At 35.2% G+C, this 27,909-nt stretch overlaps 1 protein-coding gene across 4 annotated transcripts in view; it reads right to left on the reverse strand.

Annotated features, from left to right (window-relative positions):
* Positions 1–27,909, reverse strand: part of ABCA1 (ATP-binding cassette A1) — an 88,184-nt gene that overhangs the window by 41,781 nt on the left and 18,494 nt on the right. For 2 of the 4 annotated variants that reach the window (XM_039025516.2, XM_039025515.2), the window contains exons 6-14: positions 22,074–22,303; positions 21,885–21,945; positions 21,629–21,715; positions 18,835–19,067; positions 18,623–18,737; positions 18,442–18,531; positions 12,820–13,028; positions 12,628–12,740; positions 8,632–8,738 (exon numbers count right to left, since the gene is read on the reverse strand). In XM_039025516.2, the coding sequence (XP_038881444.2) occupies positions 8,632–8,738; positions 12,628–12,740; positions 12,820–13,028; positions 18,442–18,531; positions 18,623–18,737; positions 18,835–19,067; positions 21,629–21,715; positions 21,885–21,945; positions 22,074–22,303 (1,245 nt within the window). The remainder of the gene's footprint in view (positions 1–8,631; positions 8,739–12,627; positions 12,741–12,819; positions 13,029–18,441; positions 18,532–18,622; positions 18,738–18,834; positions 19,068–21,628; positions 21,716–21,884; positions 21,946–22,073; positions 22,304–27,909) is intronic. The other 2 variants (XM_090311799.1, XM_090311800.1) reach the window with 2 other exon arrangements.

Raw genomic sequence — 27,909 nt, forward strand, 5'->3', positions numbered from 1 at the left:
ACAGAGAAGAATTAAGGCAAGAGAGAGCTCGAGGAAAATTATCTGATTGTGCTAAGGAAACACTAGGATTACCAGATGAAGAATTAGCCTTTAGCAGCTTCAAAATCTGATCAATTTGCTCTTTATTGAATGGATTGGAGTCGATAACATTGGCAATAAATGTATGGGAATTACGCTCATCTGGCTTTGAACTATTCCAATTTGTAGGTTTTCCATGAAGTTTCCAACAAGTTTCACGTGTATGACGAGGCTTATTACAATGGTCGCACTAGGCACGAGGTTTTTCATGCATCTTGTGGGACTAATCAAAAGACCTCATTGCAGTACTCTCAATTACCAATGCCGAACTTTCAACTGAATCAATAGGTTTTTTCTCCAACCATAACATTCTTGCGGTTTTCTTCCCTACAAACTTCAGAAAAAACATTAGTTGGAAGACTAGTTTTTCCAAGGATGTTGCCTCTAACCTCATCAAACTCAACATTGAGGCCAACAAAAATTTTGTAAATACGACCATCTTCCACGGTTTTCTTGTAGTGCTTTTGATCCTCGGTGGACTTCCATTCATACATATTGATGAGGTCAAGATCTTGTCAAATCCTTTTCAAAGAATGAAAGTATTTCGTAACTGAATTACCTCCCTATCGTATATCACCCAATTTAAGGTTGAACTCAAACACTTGTGACTGATTGCCTAAATCGGATTACATCTGAGTCACACTATCCCATAATTTCTTGGCAGTAGAATAACAAATGTACTTACAACTTATGTCATCAACCATGGAATTTACGAACCAAGTCATAACCATGGAGTTTTCAGCATCCTATCCAGCAAACGAAGGGTCATTTGGCTTTGGGGTAGTTTTCTCTCCGTCAATGTAGCCAATTTTTCCTTGTCCACGAATATACAGCTGAACACTTTGAGACCAACAAAGAAAGTTATCCCCATTGAGTCGAATGGTGGTTATTTGGATAGTGAGGTTATTGGAATGGATGCGATTTTCTACCTTAGACATAGATGACTTAGTGTCTGACATAGCTGACACAACCAAGGTCAAAAAGGAGAAAAAAACAGGTCTGAAAAAGGAGAAAAAAACAGGTCTAAAAAAGGAAAAACCGACCAATCAAACTCGTCACCGACGGTGGGCAGCAGCAAGCAGTGGCAGACGGCGGCGATCAGACGCAAAAAACGGTGGCTGACGCTTCTAACAAGGACGACTGGCAATGACCACTCAAGAACGACCGTCGATGACCTAAAAACAGTGAGCCATAACCAAAAAACACAAAAGATCACAAGATTCCGACGAGATGCGAACGACCGAAGAGGTGTGATCGACAGCGGTGAACAACCGAAGAAGAGACGACCAGCGGCGGCCACGGTGGCGGCAGAGAGTAAGGTTTTAGGGTTTACAAAAATTAGGGTTTTGGGAGTTTCAAAGAATTGGCTGCTCTGATACCATGCTTAAAAAGTGTATTTTTTCTCTTATTTCTCTTAGGAAGAAAGGGTTTCTTAAATAAAAGAAACACCCCATTACAAATAAGAAAAAATAAAATAAAGCAAATATAATACAATAAACTCAATGGATAGTTTCACAAAAAAAGAAAATAATCAACAATGTTTAACAGATAACATCCCCTAAAAGATCAAACAAAACCTCACAAGATCCAACCCGAAGACGACCAAGATCTTGATAATCAATTTGATCCTAAACAATCTCAGCTTCGTTTTTTGAAGAACTGACAAAAAGAGCAATTGATAATTTCAGCAATAGAACTTTCAAGCCCGAGGAGATGAGACTTTGACAATGTCATAATCTGCTTCTGTTCCATGACCTCTACAAGGAATATACCTTTTCCGAACCAAACACAGTAGAAAGAATTGTTGATTTCGCAACTTTCTATCTCCCTTGCATGAAGAGGAGTTAGTGGTTAAGAAACATTTAATGCTTCGATGGTGGGGTTTCTGGGTGTTGATTCATTTAATTCTGGTGCAATGGAAAAGGTAGTGGCGATTAAGTCCTTTATTGGTAATTTGGTAATTCTTTGCATGGCTCTTCATCTTATTTAATCATTTATCGCACGGCTTATCCCAGTTTTTTCTATGGCCAATTTTATCTAGTATCTTTTGCTGCCAAAAAGAGGAAGAATATGATCACATAAAGTTTGTTCAGCAATGGTCCATCTCTTCTCATCGTTAGAGGGTTTGAGTAAGAATCATTGGGCTTCTTACTCCAGAAAGATTCAGTCCCTTGTGCAGCAATTAGATTCTGTAGTTATTTTCAAGCTTGGAAGTGAGATCGAAATAGACCTCTGTCATGATCCATCCCCTTTTTTTTTCTTCCGTTTGCTGCCTTTATTTATCAGATGAGTGGGTTGTTTCAAACATTTTCAAGAAAAGATTCTCCAGTTGCTTGTTGGTCTTCTGTTGGCATAAAAAACTTTGTGGCCTATGGCTATTGTAGTGTAATCCATTCTATCAAATATTTCGTTCGAAAGAATCTAGAAGAGCTTTCTAAATATTTTGTTTCCATGGAACATTGTCTTGGTTCTGCTCATCATAAAGCTTCTTGATTACTCTATTCATGATTTTCATCTTAATTGGAATGCTTTAATAGTTCATTCTAATTCAGTATCATTTATCTATTTTTTCTTATTCTGCTTTTTTCCCTTTCATGGGTTATTGTAACCTTGAGTATTAATCAATTTTCATTATAATAAATGAAAAGTTTCATTTTTTTATTAAAAAAAAAAAAAGAAAAAAGAAAAAAGAAAAAACCTTCTTATTCTTCATGGAATATTGAAGTTATAGTAATTACCATATTAGTGATTGTTTAGAAGCGGTTGATTATTTCCTTTATTGTGAAATTTTATATTGTACTTATTGTATTATATTTGCTGTATTTTATTCTTTCCTTATTTGTAATTGGGTATTTCTTCTATTTAAGAAACCCTTTCCTCCTAAGATTAATGAGAGAAAAAATAATGTTTTTTAACATGGTATCAAAGCAACAAAATTTTTGAAACCCTAAAACCCCAAAAAACATCGCGTTTTTTGGTTGCGATTTCACAGTCTGCCGTCCAACCCATTTCCGTTGCCGACCGGTGCCGCTGTCCGTCAGCTATAATTTTCCTAGTTGCTGGTTCGTTTAGGTCTCTATGTTGTTTTTTTTTTAGATCTACTGATTTTGTATTTTGGGTTTCCTTTTTTTCAACGATATGTCAGATACTAAGGTACCCATCACTCGAGTTTGCGACAATCGTGGCCATTCAACCGGTCCCACTCTCCAAATAACTACCATTCGACTCAATGGGGATAATTTTCTTCGTTGGTCCCAAAGTGTTCGGATGTATATTCATGGACAAGGGAGATTGGTTACATCACAGGAGAAAAAAACCATTCCTAGTCCAGATGACCCTTCATTCGCCAGATGGGATGCTGAAAACTCCATGGTTATGACTTGGCTTGTCAGTTCCATGGTCGAAGACATTGGTTGTAACTACATGTGTTACTCTACTGCCAAGGAATTATAGGATAATGTAACTCAGATGTATTCTGATTTGGGCAACTGAGTTAAACTTAAAATTGGGTGATATACGACAAGGAACTAGCTCCGTTACACAATACTTTCACTCATTAAAAAGGATTTGGCAAGACCTTGACCTTTTTGATACGTATGAGTGGAAGTTTATAGAGGACCAAAAGCATTATAGGAAAACTATTGAAGATGGTCGTATTTACAAATTCCTTGTCGGCCTCAATGTTGAGTTCGATGAAGTTAGAGGTAGAATACTTGGAAAAACTACTCTTCCAACTATTAATGATGTTTTTTCTGAAGTTTGCAAGGAAGAAAGCCACAGGAATGTTATGATTTGCAAAAAACCTATTGACTCAATTGAATGCTCTGCGTTGGTGACTGAAAATACTGCAATGAAGGCTTCTAATCAATCCAATAAGCAACATGAAAAGCCTCGTGTCTAGTGCGACCATTGCAATAAACCTCGACCTACATGTGAAACTTGTTGGAAACTTCATGGAAAACCTGCGAATTGGAAAAGTTCTAAGCAACATGCCTCTAATGCTAATGTTGTTAACTCCAGCCTGTTTAATAAAGAGCAAATTGATCAAATTCTAACGCTGCTACAAACCAATTCATCATCTGGTAATCCTAGTGTTTCCTTGGCACAATCAGGTACTTGTCCTCAAGCTCTCTCTTGCCTTAATTCATCTCCATGGATTATAGACTCTGGAGCTTCTAGTTCTGATCATATGACCAGTTCCTCTTGTTTATTTGAATCATATTCTCCTGTGTATTGCAATGAAAAAATTCGCATTGCCGATGGCAGCTTCACCTCTATTGCAGGAAAAGGAACTATTTCTTTGACTACAAAACTTATAGTACGTTCTGTCCTTCATGTTCCAAAATTAGCTTATAACTTGTTGTCTGTTAGTAAACTCTCTAAGGATGCTAACTGTCGTGTTATCTTTTGTGAAACTCATTGTATCTTTCAGGATCAAGAATCAGGAGGGACGATTGGACGTGCTAGGATGATTGATGGTCTCTATTATTTTGATGAAGTTTCTGCTAGTCATAAATAAGTTCAAGGCTTGAGTAGTGTTTGTTCTCCTTCTATTAAAGAAACTCTCATGCTTTGGCATCATAGATTAAGACATCCAAATTTCTTTTATTTAAAGTATCTGTTTCCCGATTTATTTAAAGGACTTGATTGTTCAGCTTTTCAATGTGAAAGTTGAATTTTTTGCCAAACATCATCGATCCACCTATTTGCCTAAACCGTACAAGGCTTCATCACCTTTTTCTTTAATTCGTATTGATGTTTTGGGTCTGTCTAACGTCTTAACTCATAGTGGTAAGCGTTGGTTTGTTACCTTTATAGATGACCACATTCGTTTAACTTGGCTTTATTTGTTAACAAAAAAATCAGAGGTAAAAGAGGTTTTTGTTCGATTTTACAATATGATAGAGACTCAATTTCAAACTAAAATTTTAATTCTTCACTCTGATAACGGCACTGAATATTTCGATGAACAATTAATCAATTTTTTGCAAGAAAATGACATTTTTCATCAAGCTACGTGTCGTGACATGCTTCAGTAGAATGACATTGCAGAGCAAAAGAATAGACACTTACTTGATAGATACTTACTTGAAATTGCTCGTGCCCTTGTTCTCTATGAATGTTCCAAAGTATTTGTGGGGTGATGTTGTTCTTACAGTTGCATATCTAATCAATCGAATGCCGTCTAAGGTTTTGAATTATAAAACTCCTCTTAATCACTTCAATGAGTTTTTTCTTAATAACCGACTGTCTTCTGATTGACCAATTAAATTATTTGGGTGTTGTACTACTCATGTCCATACTTCTCCTTTTTCTCGAACTAAGCTTGATCCTCGAGCCACTAAATGCATTTTTGTAGACTATGTTTATCATAAGAAAGCTTACAAATGTTTTGATCCTTTGACACACGAGTATTTTGAGAGTATGAATGTGTCTTTTTTGGAAAATCAACCTTTTTTTAGCCCAATTTTCTTCAGGGGAGATATCTAACCTTGAAGATAATTTTTGGGATACTTTATCTCTCCCAAACATCAGTGGTCCTACAATTATGAGCTCTAGTCCTTCGATACCAAGTATGGAGAGTTCTTCTTCAAGGGGAGAAACACTACAAAATGACTCTACAAGTCGAAATCCTGAACTTTAGGTTTATACTAGAAGAAACTTGACTCAAAAAGTCCGAGATCAGACAATTGACTTATCATATACTCCGATGAATGATCCTAAAGATCCAGGAATTAGACACTCTACTCCTATTTCTCCTAGTTCTTCATCTCTTTCTAATCCTTTACCTGATGTCTCTAATCTTGATATTCCAATTGCCCATAGGAAAGGTACTCGTAAATGCACCAAATATCCCATTGAAAACTATCTTTCTTATCATAGATTGTCCGACTGTCATAAAGCTTTCAAATCCAAAATAACCAACCTATTTGTTTCCAGGAATATACAGGAAGCCCTAAATGATTTGAATTGGAAATTAGCAGTGATGGAAGAGTTCAATGCACTGAAACAAAATTGCACATGGGACATAGTCGAACTACCAAAAGATAAGAAGACGGTGGGATGCAAATGGGTGTTCACTGTAAAATGTAAAGTTGATGGTAGTATTGAAAGATACAAGGTCAGATCGGTTGCCAAGGGATTCACTCAAACCTATGGTATTGATTATCAAGAAGCATTTACTCCCATAGCTAAAACTAATTCTATTAGAATCTTGTTGTCTATGGCAGTTAATTTTGACTGGCCTCTTTATCAACTTGATGTGAAGAATGCTTTTCTCAATGGGGATCTTGAAGAAGAGGTTTTTATGGACTTGCCACCTGGTTTTGAGGTGGATCTCGGGATTAACAAAATGTGCAAGTTAAAGAAATCATTACATGGGCTTAAACAATCTCCCAAAGCATGGTTTGAACGATTTGGAAAGGCAGTCACAAGCTATGGATTCAGTCAAAGTCAAACTGATTATACTATGTTCTATAAACATACTAAAAGTGGTAAGTTGGTCGTTTTGATAGTGTATGTTGATGATATCATTCTTACAAGTAATGATGAGATGGGACTGAATATCTCGAAGAAAAACCTTGTTAATGATTTTCAAATCAAGGACCTGGGAACCTTAAAGTATTTCCTAGGAAGGGAGTTTGCTAGATCTAAAAATGGAGTTCTTGTCAACCAGAGGAAGTATATTCTTGACCTACTGAATGAGACAGGTTTACTTGGTTGCAAGATAGCAAAAACTCCTATTGAGCAAAATTTAAAATTGATTGCTGCAACTGAAAAAGAAGTAAAAGAAAAGGAAAAGTACCAGAGGTTTGTAGAGAGACTCATATACCTCTCTCACACACGTCCTAACATTGCTTTCACAGTTAGTGTAGTAAGTCAGTTCATGCATGCTCCCGGGTCAGTTCACTTTGAAGCAGTTTATAAAATTTTGAGATATTTGAAAGATACTCCAGGAAAAGGTATATTATTCACGAAGCATGACCACCTAAACATTGAGGTTTACACTGATGCCGATTGGGCAGGAAGCACGACTAATAGAAGATCTACTTCGGGATATTGCTCTTTTGTTGGAGAAAATCTGGTTACTTGGCGAAGTAAAAAACAAAGTGTGGTTGCAAGAAGTAGTGCTGAAGCAGAATTTAGGGCATTAACCCATGGTATTTGTGAGGGCATATGGATAAGAAGACTATTGGAAGAATTGAATTTCTCTCAGACAATACTCATACGCATCTATTGTGATAACAAGTCAGCAATTTCCATTGCCCACAATCCAGTCCTTCATGATAGGACCAAACATATTGAAGTTGATAAATACTTCATAAAGGAAAAGATTGATGCAGGAATAATATGTATTCCCTTTCTCCCGACAACAGAGCAAATTGCAGATGTGTTAACCAAAGGTTTTCCAAAGTGGCAATTCAACAAGTTGATTGACAAGCTCGCTATGAATGATATCTTCAAACCAGTTTGAGGGGGAGTGTTGATTATTTCCTTTATTGTGAAATTTTATATTGTACTTATTGTATTATATTTGCTGTATTTTATTCTAGCCTCTTTAGGGGTTATTACTTCCTTGGTAGCTCAACACATGTACGTTTTACCTGCTTATGCGTTCATAGCACAAGACTTTACTACTCAAGCTGCGTTATATACCCATCACCAATACATAGCAGGATTCATTATGACAGGAGCTTTTGCTCATGGAGCTATATTTTTTATTAGAGATTACAATCCAGAACAGAATGAGTTATATTTGTTGTATTTTATTCTTTTCTTATTTGTAATTATTTTATTCTTTCCTTATTTGTAATTGGGTATTTCTTCTATTTAAGAAACCCTTTCCTCCTAAGATTAATAAGAGAAAAAATAATGTTTTTTAGCAGAAGCATTATTGCTTTGTCGTTTGTTCTTTCTCATTACTAGTTTTCTAAATCATGTTTCTTCTTCATGCGGAAATCAGATCTTGTTTCTCTTGTCTTCGCTTTTTTATTTCATTGTAAAGATGCATTTTCGTTACTTGTTCTGTTCATTTTGTTTAGATATACATGTTGCACTTGAAAATTAATATTTACAAGAAAAATTCTCAAATTTGTAAGAAAATTTTAATTGTGCTGCAATATACAAGTCAAAACTAATTTTACGAATGTTCTGAAGATTGAACAGAAAACAGAAAATGCTACCATTTCAAAAAAGAAAAGAAAGTTTATTTTTTAAAAAAAAAAATTTAAAAAAATTGGACCATTCCCAAACAAGATATGCCCATTAATTCAAATGCGTACTTGTTTTGGGGATGTTTTCCTCCATTTAAGGAAATTATGATTGAACTAATCCTCTATTTTATTTAAGTTACATCCGAAGGATGTTTAAAAAAGAATAATAAATAAGTTAGGTTCTTCAATATTTTCAATCACACATAGAGAAGTGTTGTTTGTCAATTATCAACAGTATTTTTCTTGTAAGCAGCAATGAAGAATTATAAATGGACACAAAAACGTAGAATCAGAAAGAAATGTTCATAAGAGGGACTGCACTGTGAAAATCACAATTTACCATATCTGTAATGATATTCTTGCCAAGCACCAGAGCATCCCCAGCAGTAGGAGGAAAGAGACCTACAAGCATGGATATTGTCGTACTTTTCCCAGCTCCATTATGCCCTGAAAAATATAAAATAAAATAAAATTCAGTGACATTCACTAAAATAAATAACGTAAGCACTATTTTCTACTATGTTCTTTATATGTTTGAGACATGCTTGGAAAGCACGCTTAAGTGGTGCAAAAACATGATGCTTTGCCTTCACCAAAACACATTGGGATGCCCAAATCCCTTTCTTTTCTATTTTTTTAATTCTAATTAATTTCTTTTAAAAGGATACAGAACCTTTCATTATTCTAATGTAAGGAGACTAATGCTCCAAATACAACTGACACCAACAACAAAATAACAAAAACAAGAGACGATACAAAGCAAATTAGGTCAGAAATATAAAAGTGTTCCAATTCAAACAAAGATATTAAGTAGAATAATCTGCAAATACTTGGATAGAGAACACCATGGTGAAGCTTTAAGATTAGCAAAACCCAGATGATCAATCCAAAGAAGAGATCTATCATGAAATATTCTCTGATTCCTTTGAAATCAAATCTCAGGAAGGAGAGCTTTGACTACACTGGACTATAGTAACTAAGATTTTACTACTAAAGACAAACCAACCCGCGTTAAAAGAGATGGAAAAGACCCACGGATGATTAAAGAAGGAAAATAATCTCCACCAATGAAAACTAGAAAAGGTGCAATCAAAGAAGATGTGCTGCAAATTTTTACTATTTATTGTTTGACTGTCCAAAGTTTTGGTAACATCCCGAATTTTTGTAATTTTCATTAAATTATCTTGAAATATTTAGGCGTTATTTTAGATAAATTGGGGTTAAAAATTTAATATATTTGTAAAGAATTGGAATTTTATTTCAATTTAAGGAAACATGATGTAGCCTAAAAGAGATAAAAGGAGAATTCCCTCCAAGAATCAAGATTGTTAATCTATTATTAGAATGAATAATGTATTTCATACAAGAGGGGAAAGTTCCTATTTATAGGGTTTCATTACAAGTGGAGGTAAAAAGGGAATTAACTTAGAATATTACTTAATTACCCAATTAATCCTTATTCTTCTTACATCATTCTACTCCTCCAAAAAGAGAACTTGTCCTCGAGTTTTAAAAAGAAAAAAAAAATTATGAAGCAAACAAGGAATGGAATAAACAGAGTATAACCAAACCAACCTCCTACATTTTGAACAAAAATATTATGATCACAGGTATAAATACGAGACAAAAAATCTAATATTGCCACCAAAAGATGAACTTCTCCCTCGGGCATAAACCCAAAACAAATGTTTCCTTCAAGCTCATTCAAAACCGTATTCAAAGGACCAATCACTAGAAAACCACCTTACAAAAACTTATCACAATCCAGCTGCCCATGGAGAATAAATAGCATAATTTGAGTAATGATATTTGGATCACTCAATTGTTCACAAACTCTTCAAAGGAGGCTGCCAACTCATTCTCTCTTGCCATCACTTTCCCCGCTGTGTATGCAGAATTTTGGAATTGTGGAGGAAGTTATTTGCAACATTTAATCTTCATTGGTCTTTTTTTGAAAAGGAAACAAGCCTCTTTATTAGGAAAATAAAATGAGACTAATGCTCAAGGTACAAGAGAATTATACAAAGAGCATGAAAACAAAACAAAAAGGATCAAGAAGCGCACCCGGGCATCTCATCTAGGTTGACACCCCCTTAGCGCCCTCATCATGTCCATACAGGAATACCAAGGCCAAAGATATAAGAGAAGCGATACAATGAAAATCCAAAGCTAAAACCCAACCAAAACTCCTAAAGAGCTGGGGAGATGAAAGCCTACCAATTCAAACATAAATCTTGTAAATAGAAGTCTTCAAAAGAACTACTTAAGGAACCATGCTAAAGCATTTCTTCGTAGCATTTCTTCGCATTGAGTCATAACGATCCATCCAACTTGTTTTTGGTATTTTGCAATGCTTTTAAGGAGAATGTGGTTTAGATTGTCATTGACCCTTCTTTAAAAGCTCAACCACTTCTGTTATGGATTAATGCAGTCAAAGCAATTTTGTCAGAAATTTGGTTTGAGAGAAATCAACATATCTTTCAAGACAAGTCGCTTCACTGGTTTGATCATTTTGAGATTGCTAGAGTCAAAGCTTCTTTTTGGTGCTCTATCTAGAAGAAATTCTCTGATTATTCAGTTCAAGATGTTTATCTTAATTGGAAGGCTTTCATTCAATCTATGTAATTATGTCTTTATGACACAGTATCCTATTGCCATTATCATATTTTGTTTTTGGGATGTGATGAGGGTGCTAAGGCCTATGGGTGTATCAACCTAGTTGAGATAGCTAGGTACATCTGTTGATTCCTAGTTCTAGTACTAGTTCTTGTTCTTGTTTTTTATTGTATCTTTGTAATTTGAGCATTAATCTCTTTTCATCTCAGAAGTACTGACACCTCTAAAATGGCCAAGTGTCTGTCCGACACTGACACGCCCCGACATGCCTCCAACACGTGCCTGACACACCAGCTGGCATGTCGATTATTTTATTATTATATTTTTTTATTTCCAATACGACCCAACATGGCAAGACATGAAAGGACACAGCTGAGACACACGAAGGACATGACAACCTGCAAATTTTAAAAGAAAAATTATAGGGCATTTGAAGCCCAAAGCCCAGCCCAACAATTTTAAATTTATTTTAGGGTTACTGTCGGCTTCCTCTTGCTACTGCTTTCTAAAAGGCAAACCTCCAAGCCAATTTTCCTCCTTTCTCAAACGCAGACCTCCATGCCGGCACTTGAAGACCTCCACACCGGCAACTTGAAGACCCACCAACCCTCACGTCAGGGACTTTCGTTTCTCCCCCATTTCTATTTTTTTCTTTTGTTTAAACATCTCATTTCTGTTTTTTTGTTTTTTTTTCCTTTTCACGCTGGCATCTTTGATTTTTTTCATCCTTTTTTTTTCATTTTCTTAAATCTTTGTCTCTTTTTCTATTTTTCTTTTTTTATTTAAAATTAGTATGGCAGTCATCTTCTAGTCATGCCAAAATTAATTCAAAAATATTATTGTCTTTTTCGTGAATTGTATGGTTGTTATTTTGATGTTTTAAAGATAATATTTTAAATATGTTTATATGCACAACATATAGTTATTTTTTTCTATATAAATAATAATAATAATAATGTTTTCCCAACATGTCGTGTCCTACTTTTATAAAAATTAGCGTGTTGCCACGTCAGTGTCGTGTCGTATTCGTGTCACATGTCAATATATGTGCTTCTTAGCTTTTCATTTCATCAATAAAAAGTGTTTGTTTGTGCTTCTTGGCTTGGCTGGTTGGCAATGAGGCACGCCCAGGGCTCTTCCATGAACTACACGTCCCGAGTCCCATTCTAATTTCATCAATGTAAAGTGCTGTTTCCTTTTCTTTAAAAAAAAAAAAAAAGGCTTTTTGATGGTTGGTAGTCAATTTTTGGTTTTCTTTTAAAGGTTTGATGCAGCTATTGGTTTTAGTGTTCGGTAGCTGCATTATTCATAGATTCATCATTCATTCACTAGCCCTCAAAGACGTACGGTTGAAGATATTGGAAACAATAGTTCTTGGTTCTTTAGCTGTTCATTAATATTCATGGGTAATTATATATGGTTGTATTAGTTATTTGTTATCTCTTTTTCACACCCATTGGGGGTTTGTATACCATAACCATCTATTCCTTTTCTGTATCAATGAGAAGTTATTTCTTGTATTTTGAGCTTAATCTCTTTTCATTTTACCAATGGAAAGGTTTTGTTTCCTTTCAAAAAAAATGAGAGGTTAGTTCTTGTTTCTTAAAAAAATAAAATGAAAGAACTCAAAACATATGAACAATATAACAATCTTATAGAATGCTTAATAAAAAGTTGCATAGGTAGGTGAATGGAACTTGAAAGCACTAAAAAAGCGAACCTAAAAGTGCTAGAATCTGATTTTCATAGAGGGTGAGTTGGAGAGAGTCGACAGCACAAAATTTCCCCATCTTTGTGTCATAAACCTTATGAAGATTTCTTATCTGGATGCATCTACAAATAAAGTTATGGTGTAAGTAGAAAAGTTGGAATTAATTAAGGGCAATAACAAACAATAATATAATAAAATGACCTGCTATCGAGCTCTTGTTGCTTCATGTCCAAACTAATAGCCTCAACTACAGGATCAAAGGCATTATTTCTAGACGCATTAGCAATTTCTGCATCAGCAATTTTACACTCTATGGGAGTCTGATCTTTGATAATACTCCTTTTCATTGAGAAGAAATTGCCGAGAAGGCAGCTCCATGAATAACCAAACCCATTTTCCCTTGAAAGAATCTAATTAGCAGATAGAATAGTTTAGATACAATTTGAAAATAAAAGAGAAGCGAGATTCAATTCAATAGTTCACAAAACAAACTATTTTTTTTCAATAGAGAATAAAACCCTTTAAAATGGAAATATCAGCATACTGAAGCCATTCTGAACATACTAATGCTCTAGAGACAAAGAAACCGAATCATAAGAAAATTCTGAAAATAAAATCATGAAAAGTACAAAAGAACAATTAAAAGTCACAAAGAAGGTAACCAGAAAGAACTATAAAACTCTCCCAACTCTTGTTCAAGTCTTGGATGGAATAACCCTTGAAACTTTCACATAATGATCACCATGATGAAGACTTCAAATAAGCTCAATCAAAACATTATTAATTAACCTCCAGATTTTCCAAAGGATTCCACCGATTCCCAGCCTATTTCCTTTGGTGAAGGCTGCATCGAACTCCTCTTTCTTGGATTCTTGAATTAAGACCAAATCCAGATTCTGATTTCAGGAACCTTTTGAGAGCTATTCTTTTATTTAAATCTTTGAGCCCCCTTGTATTCCAGGACACTAACTTCATTGCAATTGTCAATAGAGCACCGAAGGCAACAAAAAAGGAAGAATCTTCAAGCCAAGATGACTCCAGAATCCTTAACAATGGATGTCAAGTGATCTGGAACTTCGGATGGATGCAAGGGGGAAAAACATGAAAGGCGCTGCTCAAAATTGTTCAACTCAGCTTCATTTGAGAACAGAGTCTGTAGATCCATGCCACTGATTTCTTCTTGCACTCTGTCCACTTGGACTGAACCATTCTCCAAATTAACAATATCTTCACTACTCACTGATTGGAGAGTCTATATCTGATTCGCACTTTCTTGTTTTAGAGGAGAGAGAAGGGGAACAAGGTGAATCTCTCAGGAAATTTTTTTTTGAGTTAGGAATGGTGAAATTCGAACGCTTAAACTGTTAGAAAGAAGAGGAGAAGTTACCTGTCTTTAAAGAGGAAAAAGGAACTTGAATTTTTGTGCAACAAGCCCCCAGCAAATCCAGGTTAGTTTCTGTTGCACTTGTTCTGGGAAAACTCGAAATATGGCCATCTAAGGAGCCAAAAGTTTCTGAGAGTCGGAAGTCTCTGCTTTTCAACATTTCTCGATCTTTTGTTACTGTCCAATTATTGAAGGAAGTTCGTTTTCTATCAAAATGCTTGAGGAAAGGTTTCCAAAGTCTGGAAAGTTTCGATCGAGAAGCAGAGAAAACAGAAGCATTGCTTGAATTACCTCTTGAGTTTAGTTTCTTATCGTCTGGAGTGTAGCAGGAGGTGCACGAGGTCTCTATTTTTTTAGAGCTTCCTAGAGACTGTCCCAGTGACTCTTCGAGTGTCCCTGTCTTAGTGTCACTCACGTTGTGGGTTGTTTGATCTTCCATGTTGAGAAACTCCCCAATCTCATTAAAGTTCTCTCCAAAGTTCTCTCCTTGTTTTGGTAGTCTCTTCACCTACCTTTTTTGTGTTCAAACTGAATGTGTTGTCCTTAGTACCCAAAATGACAGGATCTCTCTCTTTCATCGTTAAAAGCAACTTTTCACTTTCCTCTATAGTGTTCACACCATCCATTATTGGGGGAAGGTTGATTATCAAGGAGTGCTTCAAATTCCGTGATGACTTCAAGAGATCCTTCTTCTTCAGAGAAATGCTCAGGTTTCTTGAGTAATCCGGTTTGGACTGAGAGGATGCAAGGAAGGACCAATCTGATTCCAAAATATTCATATCAACACCTTCATCCTTCATAACTTGATTCAGACGAACTAAGTCGATTGGATTGGAAAAAATCTTAATAAATAGACTACCATAAGTTATTGTGGGTGTATCAACACACTCAATATTCCCGAATTCAAAAAGATATTGCCACGATTTTCATGCTTAATTTCAATGGTCACCAGCATGAATCTACAAAGATTTCTTTTAACTTGAATTTTAGCTTCCAAACAATTTGTGAGATTGAGAGTTTTAGCTACAATGAATTCAATGCCTCCAAAATAGACTCCAATTGCTTCAAACGTGCTTCTACACCAATAATCTAATGGAAGATTTTTTACTGATAACCATCCCCCAAAACCTTTCATAATTGAAGGTCTACCATGTGGTGAAGACTAAAGAGTATTGGAGAAATCTTGGAAGAATCTTGGAGCTGAAGTTTTTATTCATTGATTAAAATGAGTGATAAGTACCCTTTAAATAGGCCCAAAGGAAAAAGACTTGTACATACCTAATTAACTAACTAACCTAACATCCTTTAAATAGACGCGGAGGAGAAGGATTTTGTCACACCTATTCTAAAATTAAAACTGAATTTAAAAAGAGAATCCAATCTGTAATTTTACAAGAACAAAATACTCTTTTTACAAGAAATGTCCAAAATACCCTTAATATCCCTACATCAATTCGGCCCCCTTAGAATTAAACTCGTCCGCGAGTTTTAAGTTGAAAGCTTGAACTCATCCGAGGCTTGATAAGGGAAGATGTCTGCAACATTGAAAGTATTGCTTATGTTGAATGAAGATGGGAGATCGATCTTGTAAGCATTATCACTATATTTCTCAAGGATAGCAAATGGTCCGAGCTTTTTGTCATTAAGTTTGTTGTATGCTCCTTTTGGCAAGCCGTCCTTTCAAAGATATACCATTACAAGGTCTCCCGGCTTGAATGAAACGTGTCTTTTATGACTATCCGCTTGAGTTTTGTATGTGGAGGAGGTTGCTTTCTCTAGGTGGTCAAGGACTTCCGAGTGTAGTTCTTGAATATGTTCAACAAGTTGTCTAGCTTCTTCGTTAATATCTACGTTAGAAGGAAGAGTTGTAAGATCAAAAGTCAAACGAGGGGGTCTAGTGTATACAATTTCAAATGGACACTTCCTTGTTGATCTATTTTGCATGTTGTTGTAAGCAAACTCCGCTTGTGCAAGGTTAGTGTCTCATTGTTTTGGTTGATTTCACTTAGACATCGAAGCATATTACCCAATGTTCAGTTTGTAACTTCTGTTTGACCATCCATTTGTGGGTGGCTTAAATAGCTAAATTTGAGGTTAGTGTCAAAACATTTCCACAAACTTTTCCAAAAAAAAAAAACTCATAAATTTGACATCTCTATCAGATACAATTGTCTCTGGAATTCCATGAAGTCTGACAATATCTCGAAAGAAAAGATTAGCAATGTTCAAAGCATCATATGTTTTCTTACAAGGTACAAAATGGCTTGGCCCTTTGCCATCTAGGGAAGTCTTTGTCGGTTGTCGTTCGTTCAAACCACTGCGAGTAGACTTCACTTCGTGGGTATCATGAACATCACAAAGAATTTTCAGCAGTGGACCGATTCTTCTTAGCTTGGTTCAATTCAACTGGTATTGGGTTCAGTTTAGATCAATCAATGGTTCGGTTCGTTTCAATCAATGATTCAGTCCATTGGCCTAGTTGGGTTGATTTTGTTTTAAGAAACTGATTTTTTTTCTCTCATTTGGGTGATTTTTCTTTCCATTGCTCATTATTTATTGCAATGTCGGAGGAGCATATTCATCAAACCTTAAATTTGCAAATACTTTCTCTATTGAGAAGGTGATTTTCCATCCACTCTTTTTATCCTATTATTGAAAATACCTTGTCTAATGTCTCTCCTCAACCATAGAAAATGTCTTGCATGTTGTCTCTGATCTTGATATCCCTATTGCTTTGAGAAAAGGTACCAGAACTGCACTAAATATCCCATTGCAAAATATATCTCGTACAAAAATTTGTCAAATAGTCATAAAGCTTTCACCATTAGGATAGACAATCTTCTAGAGCATGGTTTGAACGATTTGAAAAAGTAGTTACGAGTTTTGGGTTCCTTCAATGTCAAACTGACACCATCTTTTACAAGCATTCTGCAAATAACAAAATTGCGGTTTTGATTGTATGTGTAGATGACATTATTCTTACAAGTGATGATGAAGCATAACTAACTTAAAAGAAAAAACTTGCAAGTGTGTTTCAGATCAAGGACCTAGGAACATTAAAGTACTTCCTCATAATGGAATTTGCAAGATCTAAAAAAGGTATCTTCATGAATCAAAGAAAATATATTATTGATTTACTTGAAGAAATAGGTTTACTTGAGTGCAAGACAGAAGCTGCAAAAGTTGAAGACGTAAAGGATAAGGATCAATACCAAAGACTGGTAGGAAGACTCATTTATTTGTTCCACACGTGTCCAGATATTGCCTTTGCAGTAAGTATGGTAAGTCAATTCATGCACTCACCAAGATCAATTCATTTTGATGCAGTATATAAAACTTGAGATATTTGAAGGGAACTCCAAGGAAAGGCATATTGTTTAAAAGACACGGCCATCTTCAAGATGAATTTTATACAGATGTTGATTGGGCTAGAAGTATTTCAAATAGAAGATCTACTTCAGGCTATTGTTCATTTGTTGGCAGTAACTTAGTCACTTGGCATAGCAAAAAGCAAGATGTGGTGGCCAAAAGTAGTGTTGAAGTATTGTTTAGAGCTCTAGCTCATGGTATATGTGAAGGAATATGGATAAGAAGATTATTGGAAGAATTGAAGGCCTCCCACAACACACCTATACATGTATATTGTGACAACAAAGCTACCATCTCTATAGCCCATAACCCAATTTTACATGATAGGACAAAGCATATTGAAATGGACAAACACCTTCATCAAGGAGAAACTTGAAAGTGGTGTAATTAGTATTCCGTAATTCCAATACGGAACAAATTGCTGATGTGTTGACCAAAGGGGTACAAAATTCAATAGAATGATATCCAAGCTGGCAATGGAAGATATATTTAAACAAGCTTGAAGGGAAGTGTTGGTTGTAAATAAGATAATTAGTTGTAAATGTTGAAATTAGGGTTTTTTACTCTAGAGGCATTTTTGTCTTTATACTTGTACCCTAGGGTTTCCCTTTTTTCTATTTAAACTGGCAGTCACTGTGTATTCTGTGTATCAGTCTTCTAATAAGAATCCTCTTATCTCGTGATTTTTTCTCCCTGATTAGGGTTTTTCCCACGTAAAACTTTGTGTGCTATTTTTCTTTCGTTACTCTGTTTTTCATTAGTAAAATTACCTATGATTTTATTTTATTCTCATTATAATTCTTTCCGTTTATGTAATGAGCCTACCGTCTATATAAGAAGGCTATGTATCATACAATTGAATTATTATTGGAATACAAACATTTTATTCCATTCAATTCTATAATAAGGATTTTGACTCTTTCAAATTTGATGGCAAATGGAAACAACAACAAACATAATCAAATGGGGACCCCTTTTCAGATTACCATATCTTGAAAACAATATCTTGAAGAAATATTTATGAGTTCAAAGATTCACCTTAAAATGATATTTGAGTTGAAAGTCAATACCTTATCCATGTAAAGACCAATTGCACAATACAGAAGCGCGTCGAAGAACATCATTAAAAGACACACCAAAAAGTTTACTCCAGAGGATGCCTATCGCAATCAAGCTGCCAACATTTAGTTACCTTCCCAAAGAGATCTTGCAGATTATTCTTGAAAGCACAGATAAAACTTTAAACATTACCCTCCATAGGTTGCTCCATCGAAGTCCAACACGAGCACGTTCATAATCCGCAAAGTTAATAGACCCTAGAGCAAAAGCAGTTGGTGAAAACAATGAAGCAGTTGTCTTCACTATCCTGAAGGAGAGTGAAAATTTGGATCAAACATCAATTCAAAAATGAAATTATTAACCAAATAAAACAAAATACGATTCATAGTGGCAAAGATACTTACATGGACACAGTTTCATCATTTACGGTATAGTAAGGAAAATAGGCACCCAGAAAAGAAAGTGTTCCCACTGCCACAGCAGTTTTCGCTCGTTTGAAGAATGTAGAGATCAAAAATGAAAACATGATTGCACTTAATCCAAATAAAAAGAAGTAGATGAAGACCACTGTCTTATCACTGTACTTGAAAAGGTTATGCATAGTGCAGAAAGTGATAATTCCAGCCGATACTGAAAACTGTAAAAGACATCAAATCAAGCAAAATTCAAAACTGCCGAAAGGACAAAAGAGATTTATTGAAAAAGAAAGCTTGTGGATGCAGGATTTAGATTATAGGCTTCAGATGAAAATATTAGGGTTCTAGTTAGCATGGTATACAGATTTTTTTTCTTTTGAACAAGGACAAGCAGTTCAATTATATAAGAATCAGGCATTTATTGAGAGATAAGCTTGTTGTAATTATACGAGAAACAGGCTCCATTGGTAATATGATAAGATTGTTGTATTGGTAAGTTTTACATCTGCATTTGGTTTGGAAATGAACAATTTAATATGTTTTATAGATTCAACTTGCGGTGCGTCAAGACTCTTCTCCCTCTTTCCTCTAGAACCCAACTGTCACTCTCAATCAACTTTCCATCGGTTCTAATTTCTTTTCTTCAGTCACTTCATCAAAGGGCTGTTTGGGGTACTGAGTTGTCTATGGAGTTCGTATGTTAGTGTTTGAGATGCAAAGTTATTTTATCTGAGTTTATATGTCTGTGTTTGGGGTGTAGAGTTGAGTTCATATATCTGGGGTATTAGGTGCAGTTTTTTTAACTCCCCCATTTGGTTTCTTTTTTTTTTTTTTTCGAAAATTAAGCCTATAGACACTACTTCCACCTCTAAATTTCTTATTTGTTATTTACTTTTTACCAATGGTTTAAAAAATCAAGCCAAAATTTGAAAACTAAAAAAGTAGCATTTAAAATTTTGCTTTTGTTTTCGGAATTTGGCTAAGAATCCAACCATTTTACATAAGAAAGATGCAAACCATTGTAAGAAATAAGGAGAAAATAGGCTTAATTTTCAAAAACCAAAAACGAAATGGTTATCAAACGAGGCCTAAATAATCTGCATTTATGATTACTATTTTTGTTTTGAAACATTTATATTCAATAATTCTACCCATCTTTCTTCAAATAAAATATGGATTGCAATTTTTTCTTTTACTTTTTAAAGTTTTTCTTTCTTTCTTTCTTTATTTCTTTCTTTCTTTTATTTTATTTTTTATTTTTTATTTTTTTTTGTAATGAACAATAATTAATTCACTACATTTCTTGCAAAAATATGGTTAAACAAAATGGGAAACCACATTTTTCTCCATGAATTTCATCATCATCTTCTTCTTCTTTTTTTTATTCTTCTTCCTGTTGTTGCTCTGTATTTTTCCTCTACCATGAATTTTTTTTTAATTGAATCTCCTCCATCTTCTTAGTAGTCAATGGAATATCACCACATTTCTTTAATAATTTCTCTTTCAATTCCTCCAAATTTGGAGGATCATAAGAAAAAAAAAATCTCTATTTTCGCTAAGTTCTGGTCGTCAGAGTTTTTCGACAAAAGTGGTTGTCAGAACCCGAAGTTGGTCGCATGAAGATGGTATTAGAGTTGGTTGTCGTAGTTTGTCGTTGCCAAAGCTCATTGAGGAAAAATGAAAGAATACAAGGGCATTTTTAAAAATATAAAAAAAATAAAAAAATAAAAAATAAAACCCACAAAATAACTCCATTAGAGAACGGGTTACCAACTAAGATATTACCTAGAGAATGCAAGAATGTCCATTCGCTTTGGCTTTGACTTCACTTTCAAGCTTCATTCGATGTCAAAGCTCTAAAACCTTAGAATTACAAGTTTTACCTTTGATGAGAGATTTTTCAATTGGAAGGACCTTTTGCCTCAAGATTTCTAAAGCAGTATTGAAGTCTCCGTCTAAGTTGGTTTTTGAAGTTTTGGTCCCATGGTTATTCTCATAGCTTCAGATTCAGTGACTTTCATTCAAGAGCCAATTTGTTCCATTATAGGTTGAATTTGATTGTTGCTTTACTTTTCTGGCTTTGTTTAGTTAAGGGCTTTTTTGGTTGTATTTTCATTATTTTGCTTATTTTGTTTCTTTGTATTTTGAGCATTAGACTCTTTCATTTCATCAATGAAAAACCTTATTTCTTTTTTTTTAAAAAAAAAAAAAAAAAAAAAAAAAAACCGAGAGAATAATTATAAAAAAGCTTTGAAACTAAACCCCAAAACGAAACATGAAACCTCACTAGAGTCCCTATCCAAACCTCTAAATACTCTATTGTTCCTATTCCTCCAGTAGGGAGAAAGAAGAACTTAATCCTAGATATAGACTAAGGCAAAAAAAAAACCGAGAGAATAATTATAAAAAAGCTTTGAAACTAAACCCCAAAACGAAACATGAAACCTCACTAGAGTCCCTATCCAAACCTCTAAATACTCTATTGTTCCTATTCCTCCAGTAGGGAGAAAGAAGAACTTAATCCTAGATATAGACTAAGGCATAGCCACTGTCAATATTTCTAGCATTAAACTCGAATTTCTTGCCTTTTTCCAGTCTATCATTTTCAAGGATTACAATGAGGGGGCTCCCAGTTAACAATTTATTGCGATGTTGAGTTTTTATTTGACCTACTATTTGCTCACTTTAAGCATGCAGATGCTATAGCATAAAAATTATGCCAAAGTATTAACAATACCATGCCTTACACACGAGTAAAGCCGATAACACATTACGTCATTACCTGCACAGCATATGAAATAAACCAAGAGAGATGGAATATCCCATCTTTCAAACCCATCATGTAGAGGCCTTCTTTGATCTTCTCTTCCTATAATCTCATAAAAATTAGAGGATTGAGTCAAATTGTGGCACCTCTAGACAACAGAAACATATCTAGAATGAAATACGTGCAGATATTTGTGTTGATCAAGGTAAATAATATTGTTTTATATAAGAAACACAGATTAATATCACACTAAACAAAACCATTAGCGAACCTTCTCAAATGCATAATAGCTGATGAGGCGAGAAATGGGGTAAAGAAATCCCAACAGATACCTGCTCAATAAAAGGAAGGTTGACTAAGCACATTTGGACAAAAACTAATCTAAAATTGTGTGTGCAATGGGATCAACAGAAATTATGAAAAAAGAATTAAAAAATAAAGACATTTAGGAGCTACTTACAGCACACCCATAACTTTCTTGACAATAGACTGGAATTCATCATCAACATACTGCCGAGTTGGAAAAGGGGCAATTCGTACTTTTGAAGGGCTAAATTGTGTCCATGACATGTTTGGCAATGAGGGTCTAGTAGAAGAGTTTGATAAAGTATGTTTATTGTTTACATGGAGACTATTAGTTTCCATTTCCTGGGAAGCAAATATTATGAATGAATCCATGACATGCTGGAGCTGCAGAAATTAAGTGGCATCAGTCATTCTAGTAAATTATATTTTAAAAAAAAGGAGGAAAAGAGAACAATACTCTTAAGTTCTTTTTTTTTTTTTTTTTGGTGGAAATATTTCAGGTGCGAACTCATGAAGGATACAGTTCAAGTCACTTTATCTTTTACTTTTATGGCATGTCAGCTGTTTATGTTTAAGCAGGGTAAAGAATTGATAAGAAATCAATACATACAAATTCATAGAATGAAAAGAAATTATATTAGATCTGTAAGTAACAACAGAATAGTCATAACTGTGTCTTAACTCCGTCTTAAAACATCTTGGGCTCCTCTCCCTCGCCTCTCTCCAGCCAACTATAGCTTCGTCTCTAGACATCAATGACTGGGGTCTCCTACCCTAATGATCGGAAAGAAAGACCCAGACAAAATAGAAACGAGTTGTATATGTGTGATTTTGATAGAACTAAGAAGGGAAGATTGGTAAAAATCACCAAGTCACACTTATGACTTAAAGAGAAGGTTTACGATTTCAGTTAAGATCGTCATTGTTGGGCTTGTAGATGCCTTGGAAGACTTATTGCTGATAATGTAAGACCCAAAAAATGAGACCTCCTTACTCCTATATTTCAAAATTCAATTCATGTTAAATCATCAATTCACCCAAAAGCTTAACTTGATAGGTGAAAATATATTTAATATTATAGGAACACTCACTCCCCCTCTCATTTGTGGGCTTGAAATATGTAGAAGACCCAACAAATGGTAATCAATATTAATTAGGAAGAAATAACAATGCAGGAGATTGAATGGCCTCTCGGATACTATGTAAAATTATTGATAGACCCAAACGATTAAGCTAATAGATGAAAGTAAATTTAATATTATATCAACACTAACAATTTTTTTAATTAGAAATGGAACTTTTAATTGAAGAAATGAAAAGAGACCCATGCTCAAAATACAAGGAAACAATAACAAGTAAAAATACAAACAAGAAAGAAGTACAATAACAACATCACAATAAATAGACTGAGCTGGAAAAACAAAGGCATTCCGATTTAAACATAAATCTTGAATGAAAAATTCTGCAAAAAAATAACATTGATGATATTGGTGTGGAAGATTATTATTTGCAAGGACTGAGAAGATCTAGTGGAACTGGTCGACGGACTACAACTTGAAGATGGAAGGCAGACAGCTATGACTTGAAGAATGGAGGCATACAATTGTGATCGACACTCAAAAAGTTGAACAAAAGCGCAACTAAACCCCAAAGGCATTGAACAGAAAATGATCGGCAAAGCACTGGTGTCTGGTACAGTTCCGACAGAGACACGATCTATAAGTGGCGGCTGCTTTTTCCAAAAGAATCCTACTCCTCTCTCACAGTTTGTTGAAGATTCTAAAGTTGCATCTAAAGTTTGTTTGAGTAGTGTGAAATCTATCATTCTGCCTAAGGAAAATAATATTGATGATATGGGGACGAGAATGTAGAATCACATTGTCACTCAGAATCATTACAATAAATCGTCACCAAAAAAAATTCTTCCACACCTTCATCAATGTCTTGCAATTTTGCTTCTTTTATAAAACCTTGTGGTTTTAAGATGCATGAAATTCCTCCAATAAATTCACAAGGAATTCGTTTTTTATGCTTATTCTTTTGAGGTTTGGGTTTAATGGTTCTCCCTTGGTAGTTTTAGGCTCAGTTCTATTTCTTATCCACTCCCTTGTAAACATTGGGCCCCTTTAGATTGGCTAGAGAAAAAAATGTTTTTCAAGAAAGTAATTATTATTTAAACTCCTTTGATGAAAAATCGTTTGAAATACACTTCGATAGTGTTTCAAAAGCTTGAGTGGTTGCAAAACACTTCAATTTTTTCCAAAATAGCTTATTTTCAAAAATAAACACTTGAAAAGTTAAACCAAACGCCCCCTTTGTATCTTTGAGCATTAGTTTCTTTTCATTAATTTAATGAATAGCTAAGAAGCATTGACACAGATAGACACGAGGATACGCCAATTTCAAAAGAACTAGGACCAGAACACGTTGGGGATACGGGGATACGCTCTTTTTTATTTTTTTGGGATATATATAAATTTACAATAAAATACTAAAATTATAGGATATGAAATGTTTAGGTTTCTAACTTCAATTTTTTATGTTTTATATATACTTTTTTTAATCTTTGGTTAAAAAAAATGGGCTTTGCTTTTGTTTTATCCTTTTGAACATATAATTGATTTGAGCTTTAAATTTGGGTTCAACATAAAAGATTAGACCATATTCTCTTTAAAAAAAATTTCCAGCCGAGTCCAAGAAGCATCCCAAACATGTCCCCACATGTCTAAACCTAAAAATAAATAATTAAAAATTGGACATAGAAATTTGCGTGTCGAACACATGTATGAAACGTGTCTGAACGTGTCTGTGTGTAATGCGAACGGAATGTTCATGCTTCATAGATGAAAAGTTCCTTTTCTTGTTAAGAAGAACAAGAAATAATAATAAAAATTATAAATAATACTAATAATAATGAACCACCTATAGTCCATGGAGTTTTATCTCCAAAGCGTAAAGCTTGGAAGACTATTTTTTATTTAAAGAAAAATTAGTTGATAAAACCCGATTTTAGGAGGATATGTAATTCATACAACAATTGTTTGAGTATCACTAGGCCATTTTAAATATTATAGAAACTAAGAATCATCAGGCTCCCATACTCTTTGAATGTGCCAATTTAAGCACAAAAATGAAGCTCTATGGAGATGATCATAAGGCTAAATATGGATCCTATCATTTTGATCAAAAACCTTTACGGAAGATTAAGACCTCTTCTTTTTTTTCTTTTCCTTTTTGAAAAAGATATCACTCTTTTCATTAAAAGAATGAAAAAAAGACTAATGCTCCAAAATACAAGATACAAGCGGGAGAAAAAAAGCATAAGAAGTAACAATAAAAAGAAGCATAAAGTAAATAAAGAGACGAAGGAGAGATCTAGTAAAAATGAGCTAAGAAGCTCTGCCAACTATGGGTAAAATTTTGAATGGAAAGCCCTTTGATTAAGGCCTCTTCTAGAAGTCCATGGCTCCATATACTCAAGCATTCTGCCCATATCTACAAAGACATTCGCTGCCCGTTTGAAGATGGAAAGACCACCTTTTTTTTTAATGACCACTAGTTTGGGGATGACGCTCTCAGTAGAAGTTTTCCTAAACTCTTTGCCTGCTGAAACTAAAGAAAGCATCTCTTGTTAAGGTATGAAATTATGTAAACAACTCACGGGTTCTTGCTTTTAGGAGGAATCTGTTAGACCACCAATTGTATCGAAATATAGGAGGGGTAATAAGGGAAAAGCACTTGTTTGAGGAAGTATTACTTCCGGTGTCTAGTTGGCGGTAATGGGGACCACAATTAGTTAGAGGGGAGGGAGTGATTATATGTGAGGGGAGTGAGGAGAGTTAAGCAGTTATGAAGCTTGGGAAAGAGTTTCTCTCGAGAGTGAGAGGAAGGGTATCGAGTGCTTCCTCGTTCTTGTTATCAAGAGATTGTGATAGAATTCCAGACTAGGATTGGAGATTTTTATTATATTCACGTCGAACTGAACGATTACAAGAATAGAGAAAAGAAATGTCTACCCTGCTTCCTCTCACAGGCAAGAGCAAAGCTTCAGCCCACAAACCACTAACCAAACTATTCACTAACTCTCCAGTCCTCCCCCCTCCCCTTTTAACAAAACATTTTTCCTAACTATTGTCACTAATAGTAGTGGTCCCCACCTCCCCAACCAAAGTACTTTCATCTTTTCCCATATTACCCTTACTTTCCCTTCTTTGATACCGAAATACGATCTGTGGTCTATCATTACCTCCGTCCTCCACATTTACCTTGTTCTCAAGGTAAAAAGTTGGAAATTGCTTCTGGAAATCAGCCACTATCTCCCAGGTTGCATCATGCCTCGACAGACCCTTCCATTTCACCAAAACTTCCCGTCCATTGTGCGAAGAATGAGGACGATAACCCAACACCTCTTCTGGTTCAGTCAGCCATTTATGACTCTCGTTCACAAATGGGTCCACTATTTGATTTTCACACAGCTGTCCCACCACTTTCTTCAACTGGGATACGTGAAAAACAGGATGTATGGCTGTTGTTGAGGGAAGTTCCAACTTGTAGGCGACCATCCCATTCCTTTCGATAATTTGATACGGCCCGAAGTACTTGGGAGACAACTTTACATACCTCTGTTGTCGTATAGAAATTTGTCGATAAGGTCTGAGCTTCAATAAGACCCAATCTCCTACCTAAAATTCCACATCCCTTCTCTTCTCGTCAGCATATTCTCCATCTTGTCTTGAGCCACTCGCAAATGCTCTTTGAGAATCCGTAAAACCTCATCCATATCCCTCAACTGCTGATCTCAAGTAGCATTCGAAGTACAACTATCACCATAATAAATCAAGGGTGGAGGTAGTTGTCCATATACAATCTGAAAGGGGGTCATTTCGGTCGACGCATTATACATGGTATTATACCAGTATTCGACCCAATGCAGCCAATTAATCCATTCCTTTGGTCGTTCTCCACAAAAGCAACGAAATACATCTCTACACTGCGATTGACTACCTCAGTCTGGCTAATTGGGGATGATAAGTTGTACTCAAATGGAGTTTGGTACCCGAGAGTCGGAAAAGTTCCTGCCAAAAATGACTCACAAACACCTTGTCTTGATCAGAAACAATGGATTTCGGAATCCCATGTAGCTTAACTACTTCCCTACAAAATACATTAGCTACGACTTCAGCAGTCAAGGGATGTTTTAAGGCCAGAAAATGACCATACTTACTCAATCTGTCGACCACCACGAGGATTACATCATGACCCTTGGCCTTAGGTAACCCCTCTATAAAATCCATTGAGATATCAGCCCAGACAACATCAGGAATTGTTAGTGGCATCAATAAACCTGCTGGAGACAAAGCTAGAGTCTTGTTCCTTTGACAGACCATACATTCCTCCACGTATTTTTTAACATCCCTTTTCATTCCCTCCCAATACAACTCTCCTAATAATCGTTCATAAGTCCTCAAAAAACCAGAATGTCCACCAAATACAGAATCATGATACGTGTGTAAAAGAGTCTTCCAAGACAAGGAAACTCCATGGTTCTCAAGATATGAAGTAGCCAAGCTGAAAGCCTCTCTTTGGTGCTCCCTCTCAAGCTCCTTCGCAGCATTCTCTAGTCAGGAAATTAGTCTAAATTGGCATTCATTTCTTTCTCCGGCATTCTGAAGATCAAACTTCTTAGAAATTTTAGTTCTCATTGCTGTGTTTTTTCTTTTTCTCCCTTATTTTTCCAGCCGGTTTTTTCTTTCTCGCTTTTAGAATTGTATCCCTTTGTATTGCTTTAATTTAGAGGACTTTCTAGTGTTCGGATGTGATGATGGGTGCTAAGGGGGTGTCAACCTAGTTGAGATGCCCGGGTGCACCTGCTGATCCTTTTGATTTCCTTGTAATTTAAGCATTAGTCTCACTTCATTTTCTTAATGAATAAAGAGACTTGTTTCCTTTTCAAAAAAGAAAAGTGGATGTATTGGATAGAACTAACCTCC

The sequence above is a fragment of the Benincasa hispida genome, chromosome 3 (genome assembly GCF_027475165.1).
Source record: "Benincasa hispida cultivar pf3 chromosome 3, pf3_genome.v1.1, whole genome shotgun sequence".
In the NCBI taxonomy this organism is placed as follows: Eukaryota; Viridiplantae; Streptophyta; class Magnoliopsida; order Cucurbitales; family Cucurbitaceae; genus Benincasa; species Benincasa hispida.